Here is a 23582-nt window from a genome sequence, read left to right on the forward strand (position 1 = left end):
TTCAGTATAGTAGTAATTAGCTTTATGTGTTTACTGAAGTTTATTTGATAGATTTGCTCTTTCAGTCCTTTCAACGATTTTGTAAGCACCTAATTCTGTTTTATATCCTTTTCTGCTTAAAATAGCTACGATGGCTTCATTTTCTACAACTAAATCCAGACTGATACAATGACTGACAAACAATGCTCAACCTCACTAGTGATAAAGTCAGTGTAATGAAGATGACAAAAACAAAACATTGCATAGCTATCAGACTGACCAAAACACTAGCAAGGATATGGGGAAATGGAAACTGCAATTTTTTTGACGATGGGAACTAAAATTTGTACAATTACTTTAAAGAACAATTTGGTGTTAAATTGTTGAATATCTTTGTCAGATTATGGTTTTAAGGTATCTTTTTTTGGTATTTGGTATAAATTTTTGTCAGCAAATATTTAACAGTATTTTCTGATAAAAGTTGAACATGCATTTATTATATCATCCATAAATTACTCCTTTAGGTATATACCCTTGAGAAACTCTGTACAAGTACAGAAAAAGACTTTTATAAAGACATTTACTACCTCACTGCTTGAAATAGTCAAAAGGAATAAACTATTGCCCTGAGGTGGAAAATAGATAAATTTGGGAATTTATTCACAGAATAGAATCTGAAGAGCAGTTAAAACGAATTAGCTAGATCTATATGAATCAACATAAATAAATATAAAAAAAGTTAAAACATGTTATGTTTAATTGCATAAAAATAACAATTGGCAAAATAATATCATAGCATTTATGTAAATTTAAAAAACCATTAAAAGTAGAATATGTTGTTTATGGAGATAGATACACACACATACACACATATAAAAAATACATGAAATGATATACACAAACTCTTAACAGTGATTTACCACTTGGGAGAGAGTAAGGGGAAAGGACAGGGAAGGGGGTGGGGAGGCAGTTGTATCTGCAACAGTTGGTTTCTTAACAACAAGGAAAAGATCTAAACCTAAGACAAATATGGAAAATCTTATCAGTTAACAATTGTTGGTACACAGATATCTATAATTTTATTTTGTGTATGTTGACAATATTTCATAATAAAATAATAGAAAATGTAAATATTAAAAATGGCAATAATGACTGTGTGAAAAAGCATTTGCAATATTAAGATGAAGCGTTAATGTTCTGAATATATAAATAATTTTTATAATTAAAACATTTCAACACCTCCAATAGTAGAAAAATGGGCTAAGTATATAACGAAGCAACTTACAAAATAATAAAAATGGCCAGTGAACATTAAAAAATATTCCCCATCACTAGCAATATAAAAGTTAAATACTGGCTAGGCGCAGTGGCTCACACCTGTAATCCCAGCACTTTGGAAGGCTGAGGCAGGTGGATCACTAGAGGTCAGGAGTTCAAGACCAGCCTGGCCAATATGGTGAAACCCTGCCGCTACTAAACAAACAAACAAACAAACAAACAAACAAAAAAAAGACAAAAATTAGCCAGGCGAGATGGCACATGCTTGTAATCCCAGCTACTCAGGAGGCTGAGGCAGGAGAATCACTTGAACCCAGGAGGCGGAGGTTGCAGTGAGCTGAGATCATGCCACTGCATTCCAGCCTGGGTGGCAGAGCGAGACTCCATCTCAAGAAAAAAAAAAGTTAAATATTTTCATCTCTCTGTTTGGCTAAGGTTTAAAAAGAATGATGATACCCAATATTGTCTAGGTTGAGGGTACAAGGACATACTCATGGGTACTCTTTGTGTAGGTCAATCTGGCAATATGGATCAAAATTCTTAAGGCATATTCTCTGACCCAGAAATTCTACTTTTCAACATCCATCATAAGAAAATGATCAATTATATGAAAACAGAAAAAAAAAAAAGGAAAAGAGGAGCATACAAAGATGTTCTTCAGTGTTATCTGAAAAAGTAAAAAACTAAAATACACTTATACGTGTAATAATAGGTTACCTGAAGCAAATCATTCCTAAGTAGTGAAATACTTGGAAAACCAGTAGAAATTAATTTGCAAGTTTCTATTGACTTGAAAAAGTGAATTAAAAAAGTATATGATATGTTGGGTGTGGTGGCTTGCACCTGTAATCCCAGCTACGCTGGAGGTTGAGGCAGAAGGACTGCTTGAGGCCAGGAGTTGAGTTACAGTGAGCTATGATCATGCCACTGCACTCCAGCCTGGGTGACAGCACACACACCCTGTCTCTAAAAAAATAAAAAATAAAGTTTAAAAAAGCACATTATAAAAGAGTATTTACAGGTATTATATTTAAATAAAATAACTACATATATATACACTAAAAAACACAAACCCAGCAATTATCTTTGGGTGGTGGTATTAAAGATAGTCTGTATGTGTTAAAAAAACAAAAAAACAAAAAATTGTACTCTTCTGTGTTTTCCAGATTATTTTTGTCATTGAGCACATAGTAATTTTATAATTAGAAAAAAGAACTTATTTTAAAAGGTGGTGGTAGAGAGACAGATACATCATCTGCTGCTGCAAGACAGCTTGAACACCTGAAGTAAAGAAAGCAATGGAGTGAGGGTGAGAGTTTTGAAAAATATTTACAAGGCAGGATCAATAGGTGCTGGAGGATTAACTGAATATTGGCTTGGTAAAAGACTGAGAGATCTAGCTTAAGTAACTTAATAGGACATTGCTGTCATTGATAAGGTCAGAGGACACAGGAAGAGGAGCTCCTTTGGGTGGACAGATAATGTATTAAGCTTTGAACTATGGAGTCTGAGGTACCTGTGGTACATCCTGGTGGCTAGATATGTGGTCAGGGTCTGGTGGCCAGGAAAGTGCTAGGCTAAAATTTCTCCTTGAATACATGTCTTATGTTTGATAACTTAGATTCTAAAAGGCTGGTGACCAGGCGTGGTGGCTCATGCCTGTAATCCCAGAACTTTGGGAGGCCGAGGTGGGCGGATCACGAGGTCAAGAGATCGAGGCCATCCTGGCCAACATGGTGAAACCCTGTCTCTACTAAAAATACAAAAATTAGCTGGGCGTGGTGGTGCGTGCCTATAGTCCCAGCTACTCGGGAGGCTGAGGCAGGAGAATGGCTTGAACCCGGGAGGTGGAGGTTTCAGTGAGCCGAGATCGCGCCTCTGCACTCCAGCCTGGCAACAGAGCAAGACTCCGGCTCAAAAAAAAAAAAAAAAAAAAAAAATTCAGAGATTAATGTGGTCAAGGGGTGTCAGCAAGATGACTAATTAGAGTTGCCTGGTGGTTGTCCCCCTCCACCCCAACAGGAAGTGACCAAAACAACAAGCGAACAATGATATTTTGACTGTAGTGACTGAAGAAGTACACTGGAGAATACTAGAGGGGCAGCAAAATCCCTGTGGAGCATTAAAGCCCAGGATACCACCACAGACAGGGGAAAGGCATCCTGCCTCTGCCACACTGTCTTCCCTGCTGGGATTAGCTCAGAGTCAGGGAGGATTTCTCACAGGGAAAAAGTAAGCTGGAGATTCCCAGCAGTCCTCATTGCCACCACAAATGCCAGCAAATCTTGCTACAGGAGAATCTCCCAGTACTCATAGGACCCAAATCTAGTTTGGAGAGTAGCTGGGAATTTGTAAACCTGAACTCTCTCAGAGTAGGATCCCATGTTGGGCACTCCCCACCTCTGTAACCTAAGTTGTCACAGCACAGATCATCTTGGAACCAGACCCACTGGTAGAGTATGTCCTGCTCTGGGGGCCAGTAGCAACTGACTCTCTCCTCTGAGGCCCTGCCATCATTTCACCATGTTCACATGGGTGCTTGCATCACTATAACTGTAGCTGGCTGGATTCTAGGCCAGACAAAATTACTGAGATGCCAGTGTCTGAACCCAGGTGGCATCCCACCCAACAATGGAACAGGCAAACCTGCACTGTGGTGAAGCCACCGAACAGCTGGTTGGCCTGCTGTGCCTGCCTCTGGCCTGACAGCTGGACCAGTGATGGCCCTGCCTCCCCAGAGAGACTACTGCATAGCCACATAGCTGGCCACACCTGCACATGCCTGAACCCAGTCTTGAAGCCAGCCTGGTTGTGGCTGCTGCCTTCCTGGAGAGTCTGCCAGATAGCGTCTCAGACCTTTGCACAAAAGTGCCTTCCTGGAGAGTCTGCCAGATAGTGTCTCAGACCTCTGCACGAACATGTACCTGGCCCAACAACCAGCCCAGTGCCACTGCCCCTAGGCTACAATGTCTGTGATTATTCAAATTCCTGCAGCCTAGGCTACCGAGGCAATCACAGACATTGCTGATGAGAATTACAGTTGAGGAAACTGTACACAGACCATACTACTAAGTCCACTCAGAATCAAATCCAACACACCGTACCCAACCAACACCCTAGGACCCACCTACAGGTGGCAGGAGAATCGCTTGAACCCAGGAGGCAGAGGTTGTGGTGAGCCAAGATTGCACCATTGCACTCCAGCCTGGGCAACAAGAGTGACACTCCGTCTCAAAAAGAAAAAAAAAAAAAAAAGAAAAGAAAAGAAAAAAAAAGAAGCCCAGGATCTTGAAGTTTTCACTGCTGAATTCTGCTAAATATTTAAAGAACTAATACTAATTCTCGGCCGGGCACGGTGGCTCATGTCTGTAATCCCAGAACTTTGCGAGGCCAAGGTGGGCAGATCATCTGAGGTCAGGAGTTCGAGACCAGCCTGACCAACATGGAGACACCCTGTCTCTACGAAAAATACAAAATTAGCCGGGTGTGGTGGTGCACACCTGTAATCCTGGCTACTTGGGAGGCTGAGGCAGGAGAATCTCTTGAACCTGGGAGGTGGAGGTTGTGGTGAGCCAAGATTGCGCCATTGCACTCCAGCCTGGGCAACAAGAGCAAAACTCTGTCTCAAAAAAAAAAAAAAAAAAAAAAAGAACTAATACTAATTATTAAACTAAACCTCTCAAAATTAAAGAGGAAGGAACTTATTTTATGAAGCCAGCAATTCTCTGATTTCAAAACCAGACAAACATGTTAACAAAAGAAAATTACAAGCCAATATACTTCATGAACACAGATGCAAAAATTCTCAACAAGATACTGACAAACTAAATTCAATAACACATTAAAAAGATCATTCACTGTAATTAGTGGGGCTCATCCCAGGGATGAAAGGATGGTTTAACATATGGAAATCAATAAATGTGATACACCACATTAATAGAAAGAAAGACAAAAACCTTATGATCATTTCAAGAGACACAGAAAAACAATTTGACAAAACTCAACATTCCTTCATTGAAAAAACTCTCAACAAATTCAGTATACAAGGAACATACCTCAACACAATATAAGTCACTTAAGACAAACCCACAGCTAATGTCATAAGATCAGGAATGAGATGAGGATGCCCACTTTCACCCCTCTCTATAGATGTTTTTTCCTTTTTTTTTTTTTTTTTTAAATAGAGATGGGGTCTATGTTGCCTAGGCTGGTCTCAAACTCCTGGGGCTCAAGATCCTCTTGCCTTAGTCTCCTGCACTCCTGAGTAGCTGGGACTACAGATGCACACCACTATGCCTGGCACATGATCTTACATACAGAAAATCCTAAAGACTCCACCAAAAAATTCTTAGAATAAATGAATTCACCAAATTAGCAGGATACAAAAATCAACATACAAAAATCAGTGGTATTTCCATACATTAATAGTGAATGATCTGAAAAAGAATCAAGAGAGCAATTCCATTTACAACAGTAATAATAAAAATAAGATACCTAGGAATAAACTCAACAAGATAAAATATCTCTACATTGTTAACTATAAGAAGACTTTTTTAAAATTATACTTTAAGTTCTAGGGTACATGTGCACAATGTGCAGGTTTGTTACATATGTATACATGTGCCATGTTGGTCTGCTGCACCCGTTAATTCATCATTTACATTAGGTATATCTCCTAATGCTATCCCTCCCCGCTCCCCCCACCCCATGACAGGCCCTGGTGTGTGATGTTCCCCTTCCTGTGTCCAAGTGTTCTCATTGTTCAATTCCCACCTATGAGTGAGAACATGCGGTGTTTGGTTTTTTGTCTTTGGAACAGTTTGCTGAGAATGATGGTTTCTAGATTCATCCACGTCCCTACAAAGGACATGAACTCATCCTTTTTTATGACTGCATAGTATTCCATGGTGTATATGTGCCACATTTTCTTAATCCACTCTATCATTGATGTACATCTGGGTTGGTTCCAAGTCTTTGCTATTGTGAATAGTGCCATAATAAACATACGTGTGCATGTGTCTTTATAGCAGCATGATTTACAATCCTTTGGGTATATACCCAGTAATGGGATGGCTGGGTCAAGTGGTATTTCTAGTTCTAGATCCTTGAGGAATCACCACACTGTCTTCCACAATGGTTGAACTAGTTTACAGTCCCACCAACAGTGTAAAAGTGTTCCTATTTCTCCACATCCTCTCCAGCACCTGCTGTTTCCTAACTTTTTAATGGTCGCCATTCTAACTGGTGTGAGATGGTATCTCATTATGGTTTTGATTTGCATTTCTCTGATGGCCAGTGATGATGAGCATTTTTTCATGTGTCTCTTGGCAGCATAAATGTCTTCTTTTGAGGAGTGTCTGTTCATATCCTTCACCCACTTTTTGATGGGGTTGTTTTTTTCTTGTAAATTTGTTGGAGTTCCTTGTAGATTCTGGATATTAACCCTTTGTCAGATGAGCAGATTGCAAAAAATTTCTCCCATTCTGTAGGTTGCCTGTTCACTCTGATGGTAGTTTCTTTTGCTGTGCAGAAGCTCTTTAATTAGATCCCATTTGTCAATTTTGGCTTTTGTTGCCATTGCTTTTGGTGTTTTAGACATGAAGTCCTTGCCCATGCCTATGTCCTGAATGGTATTGCCTAGGTTTTCTTCTAGGGTTTTTATGGTTTTAGGTCTAACATTTAAGTCTTTAATCCATCTTGAATTAATTTTTGTATAAGGTGTAAGGAAGGGATCCAGTTTCAGCTTTCTACACATGGCTAGCCAGTTTTCCCAGCACCATTTATTAAATGGGGAATCCTTTCCCCATTGCTTGTTTTTGTCAGGTTTGTCAAAGATCAGATAGTTGTAGATATGCGGCGTTATTTCTGAGGGCTCTGTTCTGTTCCATTGGTCTATATCTCTGTTTTGGTACCAGTATCATGCTGTTTTGGTTACTGTAGCCTTGTAGTATAGTTTGAAGTCAGGTAGTGTGATGCCTCCAGCTTTGTTCTTTTGGCTTAGGATTGTCTTGGCGATGCGGGCCCTTTTATGGTTCCACGTGAACTTTAAAGTAGTTTTTTTCCAATTCTGTGAAGAAAGTCATTGGTAGCTTGATGGGGATAGCACTGAATCTATAAATTACCTTGAGCAGTATGGCCATTTTCATGATACTGATTATTCCTATCCATGAGCATGGAATGTTCTTCCATTTCTTTGTGTCCTCTTTTATTTTGTTGAGCAGTGATTTGTAGTTCTCCTTGAAGAGGTCCTTCACATCCCTTGTAAGTTGGATTCCTAGATATTTTATTCTCTTTGAAGCAATTGTGAATGGGAGTTCACTCATGATTTGGCTCTCTGTCTTATTGGAGTATAAGAATGCTTGTGATTTTTGCACATTGATTTTGTATCCTGAGACTTTGCTCAAGTTGCTTATCAGCTTAAGGAGATTTTGGGCTGAGACAACGGGGTTTTCTAAATATACAATCATGTCACCTGCAAACAGGGACAATTTGACTTCCCCTTTTCCTAATTGAATACCCTTTATTTCTTTCTCCTGCCTGATTGCACTGGCCAGAACTTCCCACACTATGTTAAATAGGAGTGGTGAGAGAGGGCATCCCTGTCTTGTGCCAGTTTTCAAAGGGAATGCCTCCAGTTTTTGCCCATTCAGTATGATACTGGCTGTGGGTTTGTCATAAATAGCTCTTATTATTTTGAGATACATCCCATCAATACCTAATTTATTGAGAGTTTTTAGCATGAAGGGCTGTTGAATTTTGTCAAAGGCCTTTTCTGCATCTATTGAGAGAATCATGTGGTTTTTGTCTTTGGTTCTGTTTATGTGCTGGATTACGTTTATTGATTTGCGTATGTCGAACCAGCCTTGCATCCCAGGGATGAAGTCCACTTGATCATGGTGGATAAGCTTTTTGATGTGCTGCTGGATTTGGTTTGCCAGTATTTTATTGAGGATTTTTGCATCAATGTTCATCAGGGATATTGGTCTAAAATTCTCTTTTTTGGTTGTGTCTCTGCCAGGCTTTGGTATCAGGATGATGCTGGCCTCATAAAATGAGTTAGGGAGGATTCCCTCTTTTTCTATTGATTGGAATAGTTTCAGAAGGAATGGTACCTGCTCCTCCTTGTACCTCTGGTAGAATTCGGCTGTGAATCCATCTGGTCCTGGACTTTCTTTGGTTGGTAGGCTATTAATTATTGCCTCAATTTCAGGGCCTGTTATTGGTCTATTCAGAGATTCAACTTCTTCCTGGTTTAGTCTTGGGAGGGTGTATGTGTCCAGGAATTTATCCATTTCTTCTAGATTTTCCAGTTTATTTGCACAGAGGTGTTTATAGTATTCTCTGATGGTAGTTTGTATTTCTGTGGGATCAGTGGTGATATCCCCTTTATCATTTTTTATTGTGTCTATCTGATTCTTCTCTCTTTTCTTCTTTATTAGTCTTGCTAGCAGTCTGTCAATTTTGTTGATCTTTTCAAAAAACCAGCTCCTGGATTCACTGATTTTTTGAAGGGTTTTTTTGGTCTCCATCTCCTCAGTTCTGCTCTGATGTTAGTTATTTCTTGCCTTCTGCTAGCTTTTGAATGTGTTTGCTCTTCCTTCTCTAGTTCTTTTAATTGTGATGTTAGGGTGTCAATTTTAGATCTTTCCTGCTTTCTCTTGTGGGCATTCAGTGCTATAAATTTCCCTCTACACACTGCTTTAAATGTGTCCCAGAGATTCTGGTATGTTGTGTCTTTGTTCTCATTGGTTTCAAAGAACATCTTTATTTATGCCTTCATTTCATTATGTACCCAGTAGTCATTCAGGAGCAGGTTGTTCAGTTTCCATGTAGTTGAGCGGTTTTGAGTGAGTTTCTTAATCCTGAGTTCTAATTTGATTGCCCTGTGGTCTGAGAGACAGTTTGTTATAATTTCTGTTCTTTTACATTTGCTGAGGAGAGCTTTACTTCCAGCTATGTGGTCAGTTTTGGAATAAGTGTGATGTGGTGCCGAGAAGAATGTATATTCCGTTGATTTGGGGTGGAGAGTTCTGTAGATGTCTATTAGTTCCGCTTGGTGCATAGCTGAGTTCAATTCCTGGATATCCTTGTTAACTTTGTCTCGTTAATCTGTCTAATGTTGATGGTGGGGTGTTAAAGTCTCCCATTATTATTGTGTGGGAATCTAAGTCTCTTTGTAGGTCTCTAAGGACTTGCTTTATGAATCTGGGTGCTCCTGTATTAGGTACATATATGTTTAGGAAGTTAGGTCTTCTTGTTGAATTGATCCCTTTACCATTATGTAATGGCCTTCTTTGTCTCTTTTGATCTTTGTTGGCTTAAAGTCTGTTTTATCAGAGACTAGGATTGCAACTCCTACCTTTTTTTGTTTTCCATTTGCTTGGTAGACTTTCCTCCATCCCTTTATTTTGAGCCTGTGTGTGTCTCTGCATGTGAGATGGGTCTCCTGAATACATCACACTGATGTGTCTTGACTCTTTATCCAATTTGCCAGTCTGTGTCTTTTAATTGGAGCACTTAGCCCATTTACATTTAAGGTTAATATTGTTATGTGTGAATCTGATCCTGCCATTATGATGTTAGCTGGTTATTTTGCTCGTTAGTTGATGTAGTTTCTTCCTAGCATTGATGGTCTTTACAATTTGTCATGTTTTCGCAGTGGCTGGTACCAGTTGTTCCTTTCCACGTTTAGTGCTTCCTTCAGGAACTCTTGTAGGGCAGGCCTGGTGGTGACAAAATCTCTCAGCATTGGCTTGTCTGTAAAGGATTTTATTTCTCCTTCACTTATGAAGCTTAGTTTGGCTGGATATGAAATTCTGGGTTGAAAATTCTTTCCTTTAAGAATGTTGAATATTGGCCCCCACTCTCTTCTTGCTTGTAGAGGTTCTGCTGAGAGATCTGCTGTTAGTCTGATGGGCTTCCCTTTGTGGGTAACCCGACCTTTCTCTCTGGCTGCCCTTAACATTTTTTCCTTCATTTCAACTTTGGTGAATCTGACAATTATGTGTCTTGGAGTTGCTCTTCTCGAGGAGTATCTTTGTGGCCTTCTCTGTATTTCTTGAATTTGAATGTTGGCCTGCCTTGCTAGGTTGGGGAATTTCTCCTGGATAATATCCTGCAGAGTGTTTTCCAACTTGGTTCCATTCTCCCTGTCACTTACAGGTACACCAATCAGACACAGATTTGGTCTTTTCACATAGTCCCATATTTCTTGGAGGCTTTGTTCATTTCTTTTTACTCTTTTTTCTCTAAACTTCTCTTCTCGCTTCATTTCATTCATTTGATCTTCAATCACTGATACCCTTTCTTCCAGTTGATAGAATCGGCTACTGAAGCTTGTGAATGCGTCACATAGTTCTCGTGCCATGGTTTTCAGCTCCAACAGGTCACTTAAGGACTTGTCTACATTGGTTATTCTAGTTAGCCATTCGTCTAATCTTTTTTCAAGGTTTTTCACTTTTTTGCAGTGGGTTTGAACTTCCTCCTTTAGCTCGGAGAAGTTGGATTGTCTGAAGCCTTCTTCTCTCAACTTGTTAAAGTCATTCTCCATCCAGCTTTTTTCCGTTGCTGGTGAGGAGCTGCGTTCCTTTAGAGGGCGAGAGGCGCTCTGATTTTTAGAATTTTCAGCTTTTCTGCTCTGTTTTTTTTTTCCCATCTTTGTGGTTTTATCCACCTTTGGTCTTTGATGATGGTGACGTACAGATGGGGTTTTGGTGTGGATGTCCTTTCTGTTTGTTAGTTTTCCTTCTAACAGTCAGGACCCTCAGCTGCAAGTCTGTTGGAGTTTCCTCAGGTCCACTCCAGACCCTGTTTGCCTGGGTATCAGCAGCGGAGGCTGCAGAACAGTGAATATTGCTGAACAGCAAATGTTGCTGCCTGATCGTTCCTCTGGAAGCTTCGTCTCAGAGGGGTACCCGGCTGTGTGAGGTGTCAGTCTGCCCCTACTGGGGGGTGCCTCCCAGTTAGGCTACTTGGGGGTCAGGGACCCACTAGAGGGGGCAGTCTGTCCGTTCTCAGATCTCAAACTCCATGCTGGGAGAACCACTACTCACTTCAAAGCTGTCAGACACGGACATTTAAGTCTGCAGAGGTTTCTGTTGCCTTTTGTTTGGCTGTGCCCTGCCCCCAGAGGTGGAGTCTACAGAGGCAGACAGGCCTCCTTGAGCTGCGGTAGGCTCCACTCAGTTCGAGCTTCCTGGCCGCTTTGTTTACCTACTCAAGCCTCAGCAATGGCAGGCACCCCTCCCCCAGCCTCGCTGCCACCTTGCAGCTTGATCTCAGACTGCTGTGCTAGCAATGAGTGAGGCTCCGTGGGCATGGGACCCTCTGAGCCAGGCGTGGGATATAATCTCCTGGTGTGCCATTTGCTCAGTTGGAAATGCAGAAATCACACGTCTTCTGCGTCGCCCATGCTGGGAGCTGAAGAATGGAGCTGTTCCTATTTGGCCATCTTGGAACTGCCCAGTAATTTTTTTTTTATAAAAAGAAAGAGGTCACCAATAAATGGAAAAATATCCTGCGTTCATGGATTAGAATAATTAATATTGTTAAAATGGCTATATACCCAAAGCAATCTACAGATTTAATGCAATCTCTATCGTAATACCAATGACATTCTTCACATAAAACAAAAAACAATCCTAAAATTCATAGGGAACCAAAACAAAACAGAGCCTGAACAGCCAAAGCAATCCTGAGCAAAAAGAACAAAGCTGGAGACATCATATTAATTGACTTAAAAATGAACTACAAAACTATAGTTATCAAAACACCATGGTACTGGTATAAAAACAGATACACAGACCAATGGAACAAAATAGAGTCCAGAGATAAATTCATGCACTGACAACCAACTTATTTTTGGTAAAGCTGCCAAGAACATGCAATGGGGAAATGAGACTCTCTTCAATAAACCGTGCTGGGATAACTGGGTATCTACATGCAGAAGAATGAGACTAGAACCCTACTTCTCACCAATACAAAAACCACCTCAAAATAAGTTAAAAATGTAAATGTAAAACCTGAAACTATGAATGTACTAGAAGAAAACACAGAGGAAATATTTCACAAGATTGAGTCAGGCAAGGAGTTTAAAAATAAGATCTTAAAACCACAATTAACATACCAAAAAAATAGACAAAGGGGATTATATCAAACTAAAATGCTTTTACACAGCAAAGTTAACTAACAGAGTGAAGAGACAACCTGCAGAATGGGAGAAAATATCTGCAAACTATACATCTGATAACAGGTTAATATCAAGAATATATACAAAACTTAAATAACTCAACAGTAAAAAACTAAATAACCCAATTCAAAAAGGGACAAAAGATCTTAATAGACTTTTCTCAGAAGACATACAAATGGCCAACAGGTATATGAAAAAACGCTCAATACCACTAGTCATCAAGGAAATGCAAATTAGGACCACAATGAGATACCAGCCCACTCCAGTTAGAATAGTTATTATCAAAAAGACAAAAGAAGATGCTGGGTACAGTCACACATGCTTGTAATCCTAGCACTTTGGGAGGCTGAAGTGGGAGGACTGCTTGAGCCCAGGAGTTCAAGACCAGCCTGGACAACATAGTGAGACCCTGTCTCTATAAAAAAAATTAAAAAATTAGCTGGTAGATCACCTGAGGTCAGGAGTTCGAGACTAGCCTGGCCAACATGGTGAAACCCCATCTGTACTAAAAATACAAAAATTAGCCACGTAATCCCAGCTATTCGGGAGCCTGAGGCAGGGGAATCACTTGAACCCCGGTGGCAGAGGTTGCAATGAGCCGAGATCACATCACTGCACTCCAGCCTGGGTGACATGAGCAAAACTCCATCTCAAAAAAAAAAAAAAAAAAAATTAGCTGGGTGTGGTTGTTTGCACCTGTAGTCCCATCTACTTGGGAGGCTGATTTTGGAGGACTGCTTGACCCTGGGGGATTGAGACTGCAGTGAGCCATAATAATGCCACTGCACTCCAGCCTGGGCAACAGTGTCTCAAAAAACAAAACAAAACAAAACAAAAAAGACAAAACAAACATTGGTGAGGATGTAGAGAAAAGGAAACACTTAAACACTGTTGGTGGGATTGTAAACTAGTATAGCCATCACGTAAAAAGTATGCAAATAGAACTACTGTATGATCCAGCAATACCACTGTTGGTTATAAATCCAAAGAAATGAAATCAGCATGTCAAAGAGGTATCTACACTCCCATGTTTATTGCAGCACTATTCAAAATAGCCAAGATATGGAGTCAACCTAAGTGTTCTTCAGTGGATTAAAGGATAAAGTGTGGTATACACACATAATGGAATACTATTTAGCCATAAAAAAGCATGCAATCTTTCTTTTTTACAACATGGATGGACTTGGAGGTTTGTTACAACATGGATGGACCTGGAGGTTTTTATGTTAAGTGAAATAAACCAGGCACAGAAGGACAAATATTGCATGATCTCACTCAAGTGTGTAATCTATAAAGAGAAGCTGAAGTTGGTATCCAGAAGCAGAGAGTACACCAGTGGTTACCAGAGGCTGAGGAGTGGCTGGGGGAAGTAGAGAGGAGGAAGAGAGGTTGGTCAATGGGTACAAGGCTACAATTAGATAGGAGGAATAAATTCTGGTGTTCTATTGCATAGTAGAGTGACTATGGTTAACAGTAAAGTGTTGTATATTACAAAATCCCTAGAAGAGAGGCTTCTGAATGTTCTTACCACAAATGACAAATGTATGAGGTTATGAACACAATAGGTATCCTGATCAGATCATTATACAATATATATATATAAAAACATCAAGATGTACTCAGTAAGTTTGTATAGTTACTGATATGGTCTGGTAGTATCCCCACCCAAATCTCATCTTGAATTCCCATGTATTGTGGGAGGGACTTGGTGAGAGGCAACTGAATTATGGGTACAGGTCTTTCCCCTACTGTTCTCATGATAGTGAATAAGTCTCACGAGATCTGATGGTTTTTTATAAAAAGGAGTTCCCTTGCACAAACTCTCTCTTTGCCTGCCACCATCCACGTAAGTTGTGACTTGCTCCTCCTTGCCTTCCACCATGATTGTGAGGCCTCCCCAGCCATCTGGAAATTTAAGTCCATTAAACCTCTTTTTCTTTCCAGTCTTGGTTATGTCTTTATCAGCAGTGTGAAAACAGACTAATACAGTAAATTGGTACCAGTAGAGTGGGGCTCTGCTAAAAAGATACCTGAAAATGTTGGAAGTGACTTTGGAACTTGGTAACAGGTAAAGGTGGGAATAGTTTGGAGGGCTCAGAAGAAGACAGGAAAATGTGGGAAAGTTTGGAACTTCTTAAGAGACTTGTTGAATGGCTTTGACCAAAAATGCTGATAATGATAAAGACAATGAAATCCAGGCTGAGCTGGTCTCAGATGGCGATGAGGAAATTGTTGGGAACTCGAGCAAAGGTGACTCTTGCTGTGTTTTAGCAAGAGGCTGTTGACATTTTTCCCCTGCCTTAGAGATTTGTGGAACTTTGAACTTGAGGGAGATGATTTAGGGTATCTGGCAGAAGAAATTTCTAAGCAGCAAAGCATTCAAGAGATGACTTGGGTGCTGTTAAAAGCATTCAATTTTAAAAGGGAAACAGCATAAAATTTGGAAAATTTGCAGCTTGACTATGCGATACAAAAGAAAATCCCATTTTCTGAGGAGATATTCAAGCCGACTGCAGAAATTTGCATAAGTAACAAGGAACTGAATGTTAATCCCCAAGACAATGAGGAAAATGTCTCCAGGGCATGTCAGAGGTCTTCATGGCAGCCCCTCCCATCACAGACCTGGAGGCCTAGGAGGAAAAGATGGTTTAGTGGGGCAGGCCCAGGGCCCCCCTGCTCTGTGCAGCCTAGGGACTTGGTACCTTGACTTCCAGCCACTCTGGCCATGGCTAAAGGGGCCAAGATACAGCCTGGGCTGTTGCTTCAGAGGATGGAAGCCCCAAGCCTTGGCAGCTTCCATGTGGTGTTGAGCCTGCAGGTGCACCAAAGTCAAGAATTAAAGTTTGGGAACCTTCGCCTAGATTTCACAGGATGTATGGAAATGCCTGGATGCCCAGGCAGAAGTTTGCTGCAGGGGAGGGGCTGTCATGGAGAACCTCTGCTAGGGCAGTGTGGAAGGGAAATGTGGGGTCAGAGCCCCTACACAGAGTCCCTACTGTGGCACCGCATAGTGGAGTTGTGAGAAGACGGCCACTGTCCTCCAAACCCCAGAATGGTAGATCCATTGACAGCTTGCACCACGTGCCTGGAAAAACTGCAGACACTCAATGCCAGCCCAAGAAAACAGCCAAGAGAGGGGCTATACCCTACAAAACCACACAGGCAGAGCTGCCCAACATGATGGGAACCCACCTCTTGCAACAGTGTGACCTGGATGTGAGACATGGAGTCAAAAGAGATCATTTTGGAGCTTTAAGATCTGACTGCCCTGTTGGATTTTGGACTTGCATGGGGCCTGTAGCCCCTTTGTCTTGGCCAATTTCCCCCATTTGGAATGGGTATCTTTGCCCAATGCCTGTACCTCCATTGTATCTAAGAAGTAACTAACTTGCTTTGGATTTTACAGGCTCATAGGCAGAAGGGACTTGCCTTGTCTCAGATGAGACGTTGTATTATGGACTTTTGAATTAATGCTGAAATGAGTTAAGACTTTGGGGGACTGTTGGGAAGGCATGATTGGTTTTGAAATGTGAGGACATGAGATTTGGGAGGAGATAGAGTGGAATAATATGGTTTGGCTGTATCCCCACCCAAACCTCATCTTGAATTCCCATGTGCTTTGGGAGGGACCCAGTGGGAGGTAACTGAATCATGGGGGCAGGTCTTTCCCATGCTGTTCTCGTGATAGTGAATAAGTCTCAAAAGATCTGATGGTTTTACAAAGAGGAGTTCCCCTGCACAAGCTCTCTCTTTGCCTGCCACCACCCATGCAACACATGACTTACTCCTCCTTGTGTTCTGCCAAGATTGTGAGGCCTCCCCAGCCATGTGGAACACTCTTTTTTTCTCAGCCTTGGGTATGTCTTTAACAGTAGTGTGAAAACAGACTAATACAGTTACAATGTGCCAATTAAAAAAATTAAAAATGAAATAAATTCAGATGTCTAATAGTAAAATAAAATTAGTTGGATACGTGGTAAAAGTCTTTTTAAATTCTTGACATGTCCTTCTACAGTGTCTGGCACAAAATTGGTATGGGTGGCCATACTTTGAATTGAAAAATATTTCCAAGAATGGCTTAGATGCAGAAACTTGACTGAAACAAAAAAAATAATAAGAATAAACACTGTAATGATCTCATGTCTCTTAGATATCTTCCTACCTCTCCTATGCCAGATAAGAGGAAGGAAGGGACAGATGTCAGAATCTGCTCCTGCTCTACTTCAGGGATACAGCCAGAGAATAGCTCCAAACACTGTACTGGAGCCCTTTCTACTCAACTTCACAACTGACAAAAATGCCCAGATTGTAACAGGGAGTGGAGTGAGACTTCTTGTCAGTTCATATCTGGGAAGGTGAGAAGGCAAGTATGAAAATAATTAGCAAAAAAAAAAAAAAAAAATGCTTTGTTTGCTAAACTAGGCAGATGTGAAATATGGTTTGCATTTTTACACAGTCTTCACCAAGCCAAATAACAATGCATTATCTGTAAGAAAACAATATTCAACAACAGTGGTTCAAATCAGAGAAAGACTGGCATGGTATTTTTTGAAGTAGTATGGTCGTCAATCATCGTTTTTAAGTCACATGAGTTATTTGGTTTGGCAGATTACCACTGCTCCTTCCTAAAGGAGGAAGGTATTAGGGGAAAAATACCTCCTAAAGGAAGGTATTAAAAGAAGGATTTGGTAATTATAATAATATATGTGAAAATGTATGTATTTCCCCCTGGAAGGCCCACTGGAATTGCAATGAAGCATTTGAATGGGTCTTCCGCTTCATCACAGCTAAGGCATGTGGCTAAGTTGTCTGGATGACAAGCATGCAGGGTTGCTGCATCACAGGGTAGCCCAAGGGAGAATGCAGGGACAGAATGACATTCGTCAGCAGAGAGGGCAAACTCTACAACGACCAAAAGGACATGGGGAATTGAATGGGATCAAGCAACTGAGAGAAAGGCCAGGGAGGCTAAAAGTCAAGTGCTGTAAGATAAATGGTTGTGGCCCAAAGGGCCTGGTGCTCTCCAGTAATAAATACACTTGAGGAAAGAGGACAGGCAGATAGAAGGGGTAAGTGAACAAAGTAATCAAGGGTAAGGAAGCTACTGAATGAAACAACTGTTCCCAAGAAAGCACTACAAGAAAGCAGAAGAAATTTATGAACTGCGAAAGAAGCAAATACAGAGGAGTACATTCTTGTTCTCCTGTTAACCAACCATAAGCTTCAGAGAGCAACAAATGGCATGGATTTGGGGAGCCAGAGATCAGTGCAGAACACAGAAGAGGTGCTGATAGGTGGAACAGGTAATTGATTAACACCAGATGAAACTCTGTTGGGAAATAAAAAATTAACGAGGGTAAATGAGTTCAGATGCCAAAGCAGGAGTAAATTTCCCTGGAGAGAAGGTGACCTTAGAAGGAAACAGGGCTGACCTGGAACAGGTGTCAGAAATTGTCACATTTGTGTAGTGGAAAGCATACAGGTGTTGGGAGTCCAGCTAGACATGAGTTCCAGTCTCAGCTCTCCCACCTACTTTTAATCTTATTTATTACATAACCTTGGGCTAAGTACTTAACTTCTCTGAGCAATTTCCTCACCTACAAAGTTTGAGTTAGAAATATTACACTTACAGGGCTGCAAAGCCTCTACTACAATACCTTACACTTAAAGGGGTTACTATACTATACTATAGGTATAACCCTATAAGGTTAACCTACTAGGTGTAAGGTATTACACTATAATGGGTACTCTATAAATGGTAGCTATTATTGTTGTTTTAAGTCTGAGCCGAATTTATAACCAGAGATGAACTGAGATAGGGGAATTCTCAGAAATTCCTTCAGTTGGAAAGAGTTGACATCAAGAAACTTGTAAAAGCTCTAGCAGAACACATTCTAACATCACCTATCTAAATATCAAGAAAAGCCAGGTGCAGTGACTCACACCTGTAATCCCAGCACTTTGGGAGACAGAGGCAGGCGGGTCATTTGTGGTCAAGAGTTTGAGACCAGCCTGGAAAACATGGTGAAACCTTATCTCTACTAAAAATACAAAAATTAACCAGGCATGGTGGCATGTGCCTGTAATCCCAGCTACTTGGGAGGCTGAGGCAGGAGAATTGCTTGAACCCAGGAGGCGGAGGTTGCTGTGAGCCGAGGTTGCGCTGTACCACTGCGCTCCAGACTGGTTGATAGAAAAAACAACAACAACAACAACAACAAAACAACCAAGAATGATACCTGAGCTCTACCTATATTGCTTTTCATTAAAAGAATTTTCTTTCTCTCTTCAAAACTGTTTTAAAAAATCCATTGTGCTCTTCCATGTTTTCCAAATTGTTTATCATTGAGCATGTATTCCTTTCATAATTAGGAAAAAGAACTTATTTTTAAAAGGTGGGGGAGAGACAGACAGACATGCTGTCTGCCGCTGCAAAAGAACCTGAGTATCTGAAGTAAAGTATTAATAGCAGCAATGGAGTGAAGGTGATAAATCTGAGAAATATTTACAAGGCGTTCTTGGTATTCTCTACCAGGAATGTGTGAATGGCATTGTGAGAACCACTGCCATCACATGGGCCTTGAGATTTAAATTAATATAGTTTTTTAACAAAGAACAAAGTTTTAAGAACTCTAGCAATTTTACCTGATAAGGTCCTGAACTCGACTGTTAAAAGGATCACCTTGTGAGGGTTTGTTTTTCATTTCCTGTGTTGGTATTTTTGGGATAGCTGGCTGGCAGTTTCCATCTGGTCGATTGGCAATCAGGCAGCCCAAAACCACAGCACTGACTTTGAGAAGTCCAGTTGTCAAGCCTTCAAAAACTTGTTTATTTGTATTTCTTCCCAAAATAGTATTATTTTCATCTGGAACATAAACCTAGATGAAAAAAAAGTACAGTAAATATGTTTCAATAAAACCACCAAAAATGGGCAGAGATAGTTTAGAACATTTCTGGAATCATAAGTAATTTTGACAATCTAAAATGTTCAAGAGTGTTGGCTCTGAAATCAGACTGCAAGTTCAAATCTGAGCTTTACCCTCAGTACCTGATGTCCCTGGATAAGGTTACTATTTCAAAATTCCAATTTCTTATCTATAAAACAAGGATAATGAGAGTACCTGTATCATAGAATTTTTGTGATTATTAAATGAGCTGATACATATAAAATGCTTAGAACATGCACAGGTACACTGTAAGTATGCAATACTTAATAAATTATATTAAAAATTTAAATGAACTCAGAAAACAGATAAAATGACAGCACCATTTCTTATTACAGTGTATTAAAAAATATCTAACCTGAATTCCTCTATCAGGATGAAATTTGCATTTCCTACTACAAAATGGCAAAATTGTTCTTTCCCTAGTACATAATGTCATACTCAGCTCTCTTTGCATATAGTTTACAAGTAACGTGGTTATTAAACATTGGAGCTTGGACCATGGCTCTGTAGTATATGATATGAGACAAGTTCCTTGCTTTCTGTATCTCCCTAGCTCCCAGGACAACTCTGAAGTTCAACTAAGAAGATGAATGGGAAAATATTTGGTAAAATATTAAATTCCACAAATGTACTTACTTGGTGACAACCAGCCTTTGCCTCATTTTCACTGTTTATCTGTATCAGTTCTACCAAAGATAGAGGAATAAATGATCACTTGGACCCAAAAGGGGGATCTTTAGAAAAAAACAAGCAACTTATTGGCCAAAACTAGTCACACAGTCCACCCAACCACAAAGGGAGCCAGGAAATGTCATCCTATCATGTACTTGGCAAGAGAGAAAGAATCAGAACATCTGTTAAACAGCACTATCGACTGCATAGTAATAGTTATTGTTTTTTCTATTATGACTATGTAAATATTCACAGCTAATCTACTTAACATTTACCCTTTTGTCCAAAATTTTTGGTTTCACTGAGATAATCATTTTTCCCTATATGTTGAATTTCCTATTTATGTATCACTAATTCATTGTCTATCTTTCTTGTCAAAATGAAATTTCCTGTCAAATTCATATACATCAGGGATTGCTGATTCTTTTTCCTTCTCCAAAGGAGACATTCTTCCTGAAATCAGCCACCCTCTTTCTCTAACCTAGACTGGTAACTCTCTAGGCCTACTACACAGCTCTAGGTTAGATGCCCTTATTCCTTGGATCTCATGTCTTCCTTTTCTTTCCATACAATTCTCTCATTTTGGTGCAGGGTCTACTCCACCAACTTCCTAAGAAAGAGTGCATGGAAGAAACATTTTGAGATTCTGCATGTTTAAAAATATCTTTTATTATCCTTACATTTTATCGATAGTTTGGCTGGATATAGGATTCTTGGTTGGAAGCCATATTCTTTTAAGTTTTGAAGGATTGCTCCATTGTTTTCCACTTCAAGCATGGCTGTTTAGAAGTCTCTAATTCCTAATACTTCAGTGCACGCCCTGTAGAACTTTGAAACTCCAGAAACTTAGAATCTTCTTATGGCTGATTTCCTGTGCCTTGGTATAGATTTTCTTTTATTTATTGTGTGAAAACTCAGTGGTCTTTTCAACTTGAAAGTTTTATGTTTCATTTCTGGGAAAATTTCTTGCATTATTTCTTTGCTAATTTCCTCCCATTCATTTTTTTGTTGGATTTTTTGTTTTGTTTTGTTTTTTTGGAGACAGAGTCTCACTCTGTCATCCAGACTGGAGTGCAGTGGCATGATCTCAGCTCTCTGCAACCTCTGCCTCCTGGGTTCAAGCGATTCTCCTGCCTCAGCCTCCTGAGTAGCTGGGATTACAGGTGTGTGCCATTACACCTGGCTAATTTTTGTATTTTTAGTAGAGATGGGGTTTCACCATGTTGGCCAGGCTAGTCTTGAATTCCCGACTTCAGGTGATCTGCCCACCTGGGCCTCCCCAAGTGCTGAGATTGCAGACATGAGCCACTGCGCCCGGCCTTCTGATGGATTTTGAACCTAGACTGAGCTTCTAATTTGGAAAATACTTTTTCTCTTGCTGTTCATCTTTTTATGTTTTTTCCTGCTTCTTTGGAGACTTCCTTATTTTCTGGTCCTATTAGTTTTTTTGTTTCATCAATTATATTTTCAAATTTCAAGAGCTCTTTTTGGCTTTCTATATGTTTTGGTAGTGTCTTGTTTTTATTTCATGGATGCAATATCTTCTCATCTTTGTGAAATTATACTTTTTAAAAGATTTTCTTTTGTTTCTAACATGGTCTCTGTTTCGTTTGAGGTTTTTCTGTATTTCAAGTTGGAGGCTTTCCTCAAATATGTAGTAATCTTGGGCTTTTTGTTCATATTTAAGATTGATAAATGAATATATCAGTGTATCACAATCTGGATCTAATCAATCAGAAGCTGAATACAAACTTCCGTGTGAGGAGTTTCAATTTGGGTGATTAGGTTGAGACCACACTTTTCTGGTGGGAGATCCCAGCTTTTAGTATTTATAAGTCTATTGTCCTGGGACAGTTAATTTCATGATACAGAATGAAATCTTATATCCTCTGCAAACCTGGAGTGTATAACATGGTGTGCATTTTCAGAGGTTCACTGGAGAAGGGGGCTCAGTATCTTACTGTTCTGAGAATGGGTTTTCACTAAATCACTTTGTTTTTGTATGGCTGTGCCTGGTGTCCTCATATTCTATGTAACTTTGATTGAAACTGGTGTCTTCTCTGAGGTTTGGGCAATGGCAGTCACTTGGCTATACATATAGTAGGTAGGTTCTAAGGCACCCAGGGCACCTAAACTGCCTTTTATTTAGACTTTCAACCAATTCCCCTCTTTGCAGCCCCACCTGCACCCTCATTTTCTGAGATAGCCAGTAACTCTAATTCTTGAGCCCTGCTAGGATTCTGTGGCACAAATTTTCTTCTGGCGTTTTGCTAGTTTGGGCAACTCTTTCAATCATGTGCTTTCCAGATTGAAAAAAAAAATACTTGCTTTCCTTTCCTTCCTATGCTCTTTCTTTGAGGGTTTATGACTTTCATCTATTCACTAGAATATTAGTAAGGCCTCTCAACAGAGAGAATGTAATTTATGTGTTCAACTGGCCACATTCTAAAATTAACTCAATAAATCCTCTAAAATACAACTTTCTGTTTCTTTTACACACTACACAAAGAATATGAGTAATACGTTTCTAGGTAATGTCAGGGTTCTTCATTCATCACAAATTTTCATATTCCTTTTTCTTCAACAACCTTGTACTGTTTTTCATCATGAAGTATTTCAAATAAAACACTATGTATGCATGTTGTATTTAGCAATCTTTCATTTATCTAGAAGTTTTTTTATCCAGTAACTGGAACTTTTAAAAATACAGTAGTCAACAGGAAATTAAAAAGACTTCTGAGATAATAAAATTGATGTCATTTATTTAAACACTTGCTCATCTAACATTTGAGTACCTAACACATACATAGTCAAGGGAGCAGACCGATGCTTTGCTCATCCTCAGGCTTTTGTCCAGACCCTAAAGACTCTAATTTCATAAAACTGTAACAAGATGTGGTTTCTTGGTTTATAGAAACAGAAGGAATAATATAAAAAAGAAAAATGGGCCGGGCACAGTGGCTCACGCCTGTAATCCCAGCACTTTGGGAGGCTGAGGTGGGTAGATCACGAGATCAGGAGATGGAGATCATCCTGGCCAACATGGTGAAATCCTGTCTCTACTAAAAATACAAAAATTAGCTGGGCTTGGTGGTGTGTGCCTGTAATCCCAGCCACTTGGGAGGCTGAGGTAGGAGAATCGCTTGAACCTGGGAGTCAGAGGTTGCAGTGAGCCGACATCAAGCCACTGGACTCCAGCCTGGTGACAGAGCAAGACTCTGTCTCACAGAAAAAAAAAAAAAAAAGAGAGAGAGAGAAAAACAGTGACCATTTTACAGGTAGGCAGTAGTAAAATGTGATACTGGTTCTGGAAGCACAAGAAAAGACAGATACGAGAATGCAAAAGGCATTGCGATCTGGGGACAGACTGAATCATCTTTATTTCCTATGAAATTAGGATTTACTACAAATCAGCGTTAACTGCTAATTCTCAAAATGACACCCTTAAGAGGTCAAGAAAAGGTTAAAATATGAGCCACACTTATGAGGGTAGGGGGGGAAGAATGAAAACTAATGTT

The 23582-nt window shown here is 40.0% G+C and overlaps 1 protein-coding gene across 9 annotated transcripts in view; it reads right to left on the reverse strand.

Moving 5' to 3' along the window:
* SCAPER (S-phase cyclin A associated protein in the ER) overlaps positions 1 to 23582 on the reverse strand; it is a 552312-nt gene that overhangs the window by 67288 nt on the left and 461442 nt on the right. For all 9 annotated transcript variants that reach the window (XM_063652363.1, XM_054452429.2, XM_054452422.2 and 6 more), the window contains one exon: positions 19091 to 19323. In XM_063652363.1, coding sequence (XP_063508433.1) covers positions 19091 to 19323 — 233 coding nt within the window. The remainder of the gene's footprint in view (positions 1 to 19090; positions 19324 to 23582) is intronic.

Source organism: Pongo pygmaeus, chromosome 16 (genome assembly GCF_028885625.2).
Source record: "Pongo pygmaeus isolate AG05252 chromosome 16, NHGRI_mPonPyg2-v2.0_pri, whole genome shotgun sequence".
Classification (NCBI taxonomy): Eukaryota; Metazoa; Chordata; class Mammalia; order Primates; family Hominidae; genus Pongo; species Pongo pygmaeus.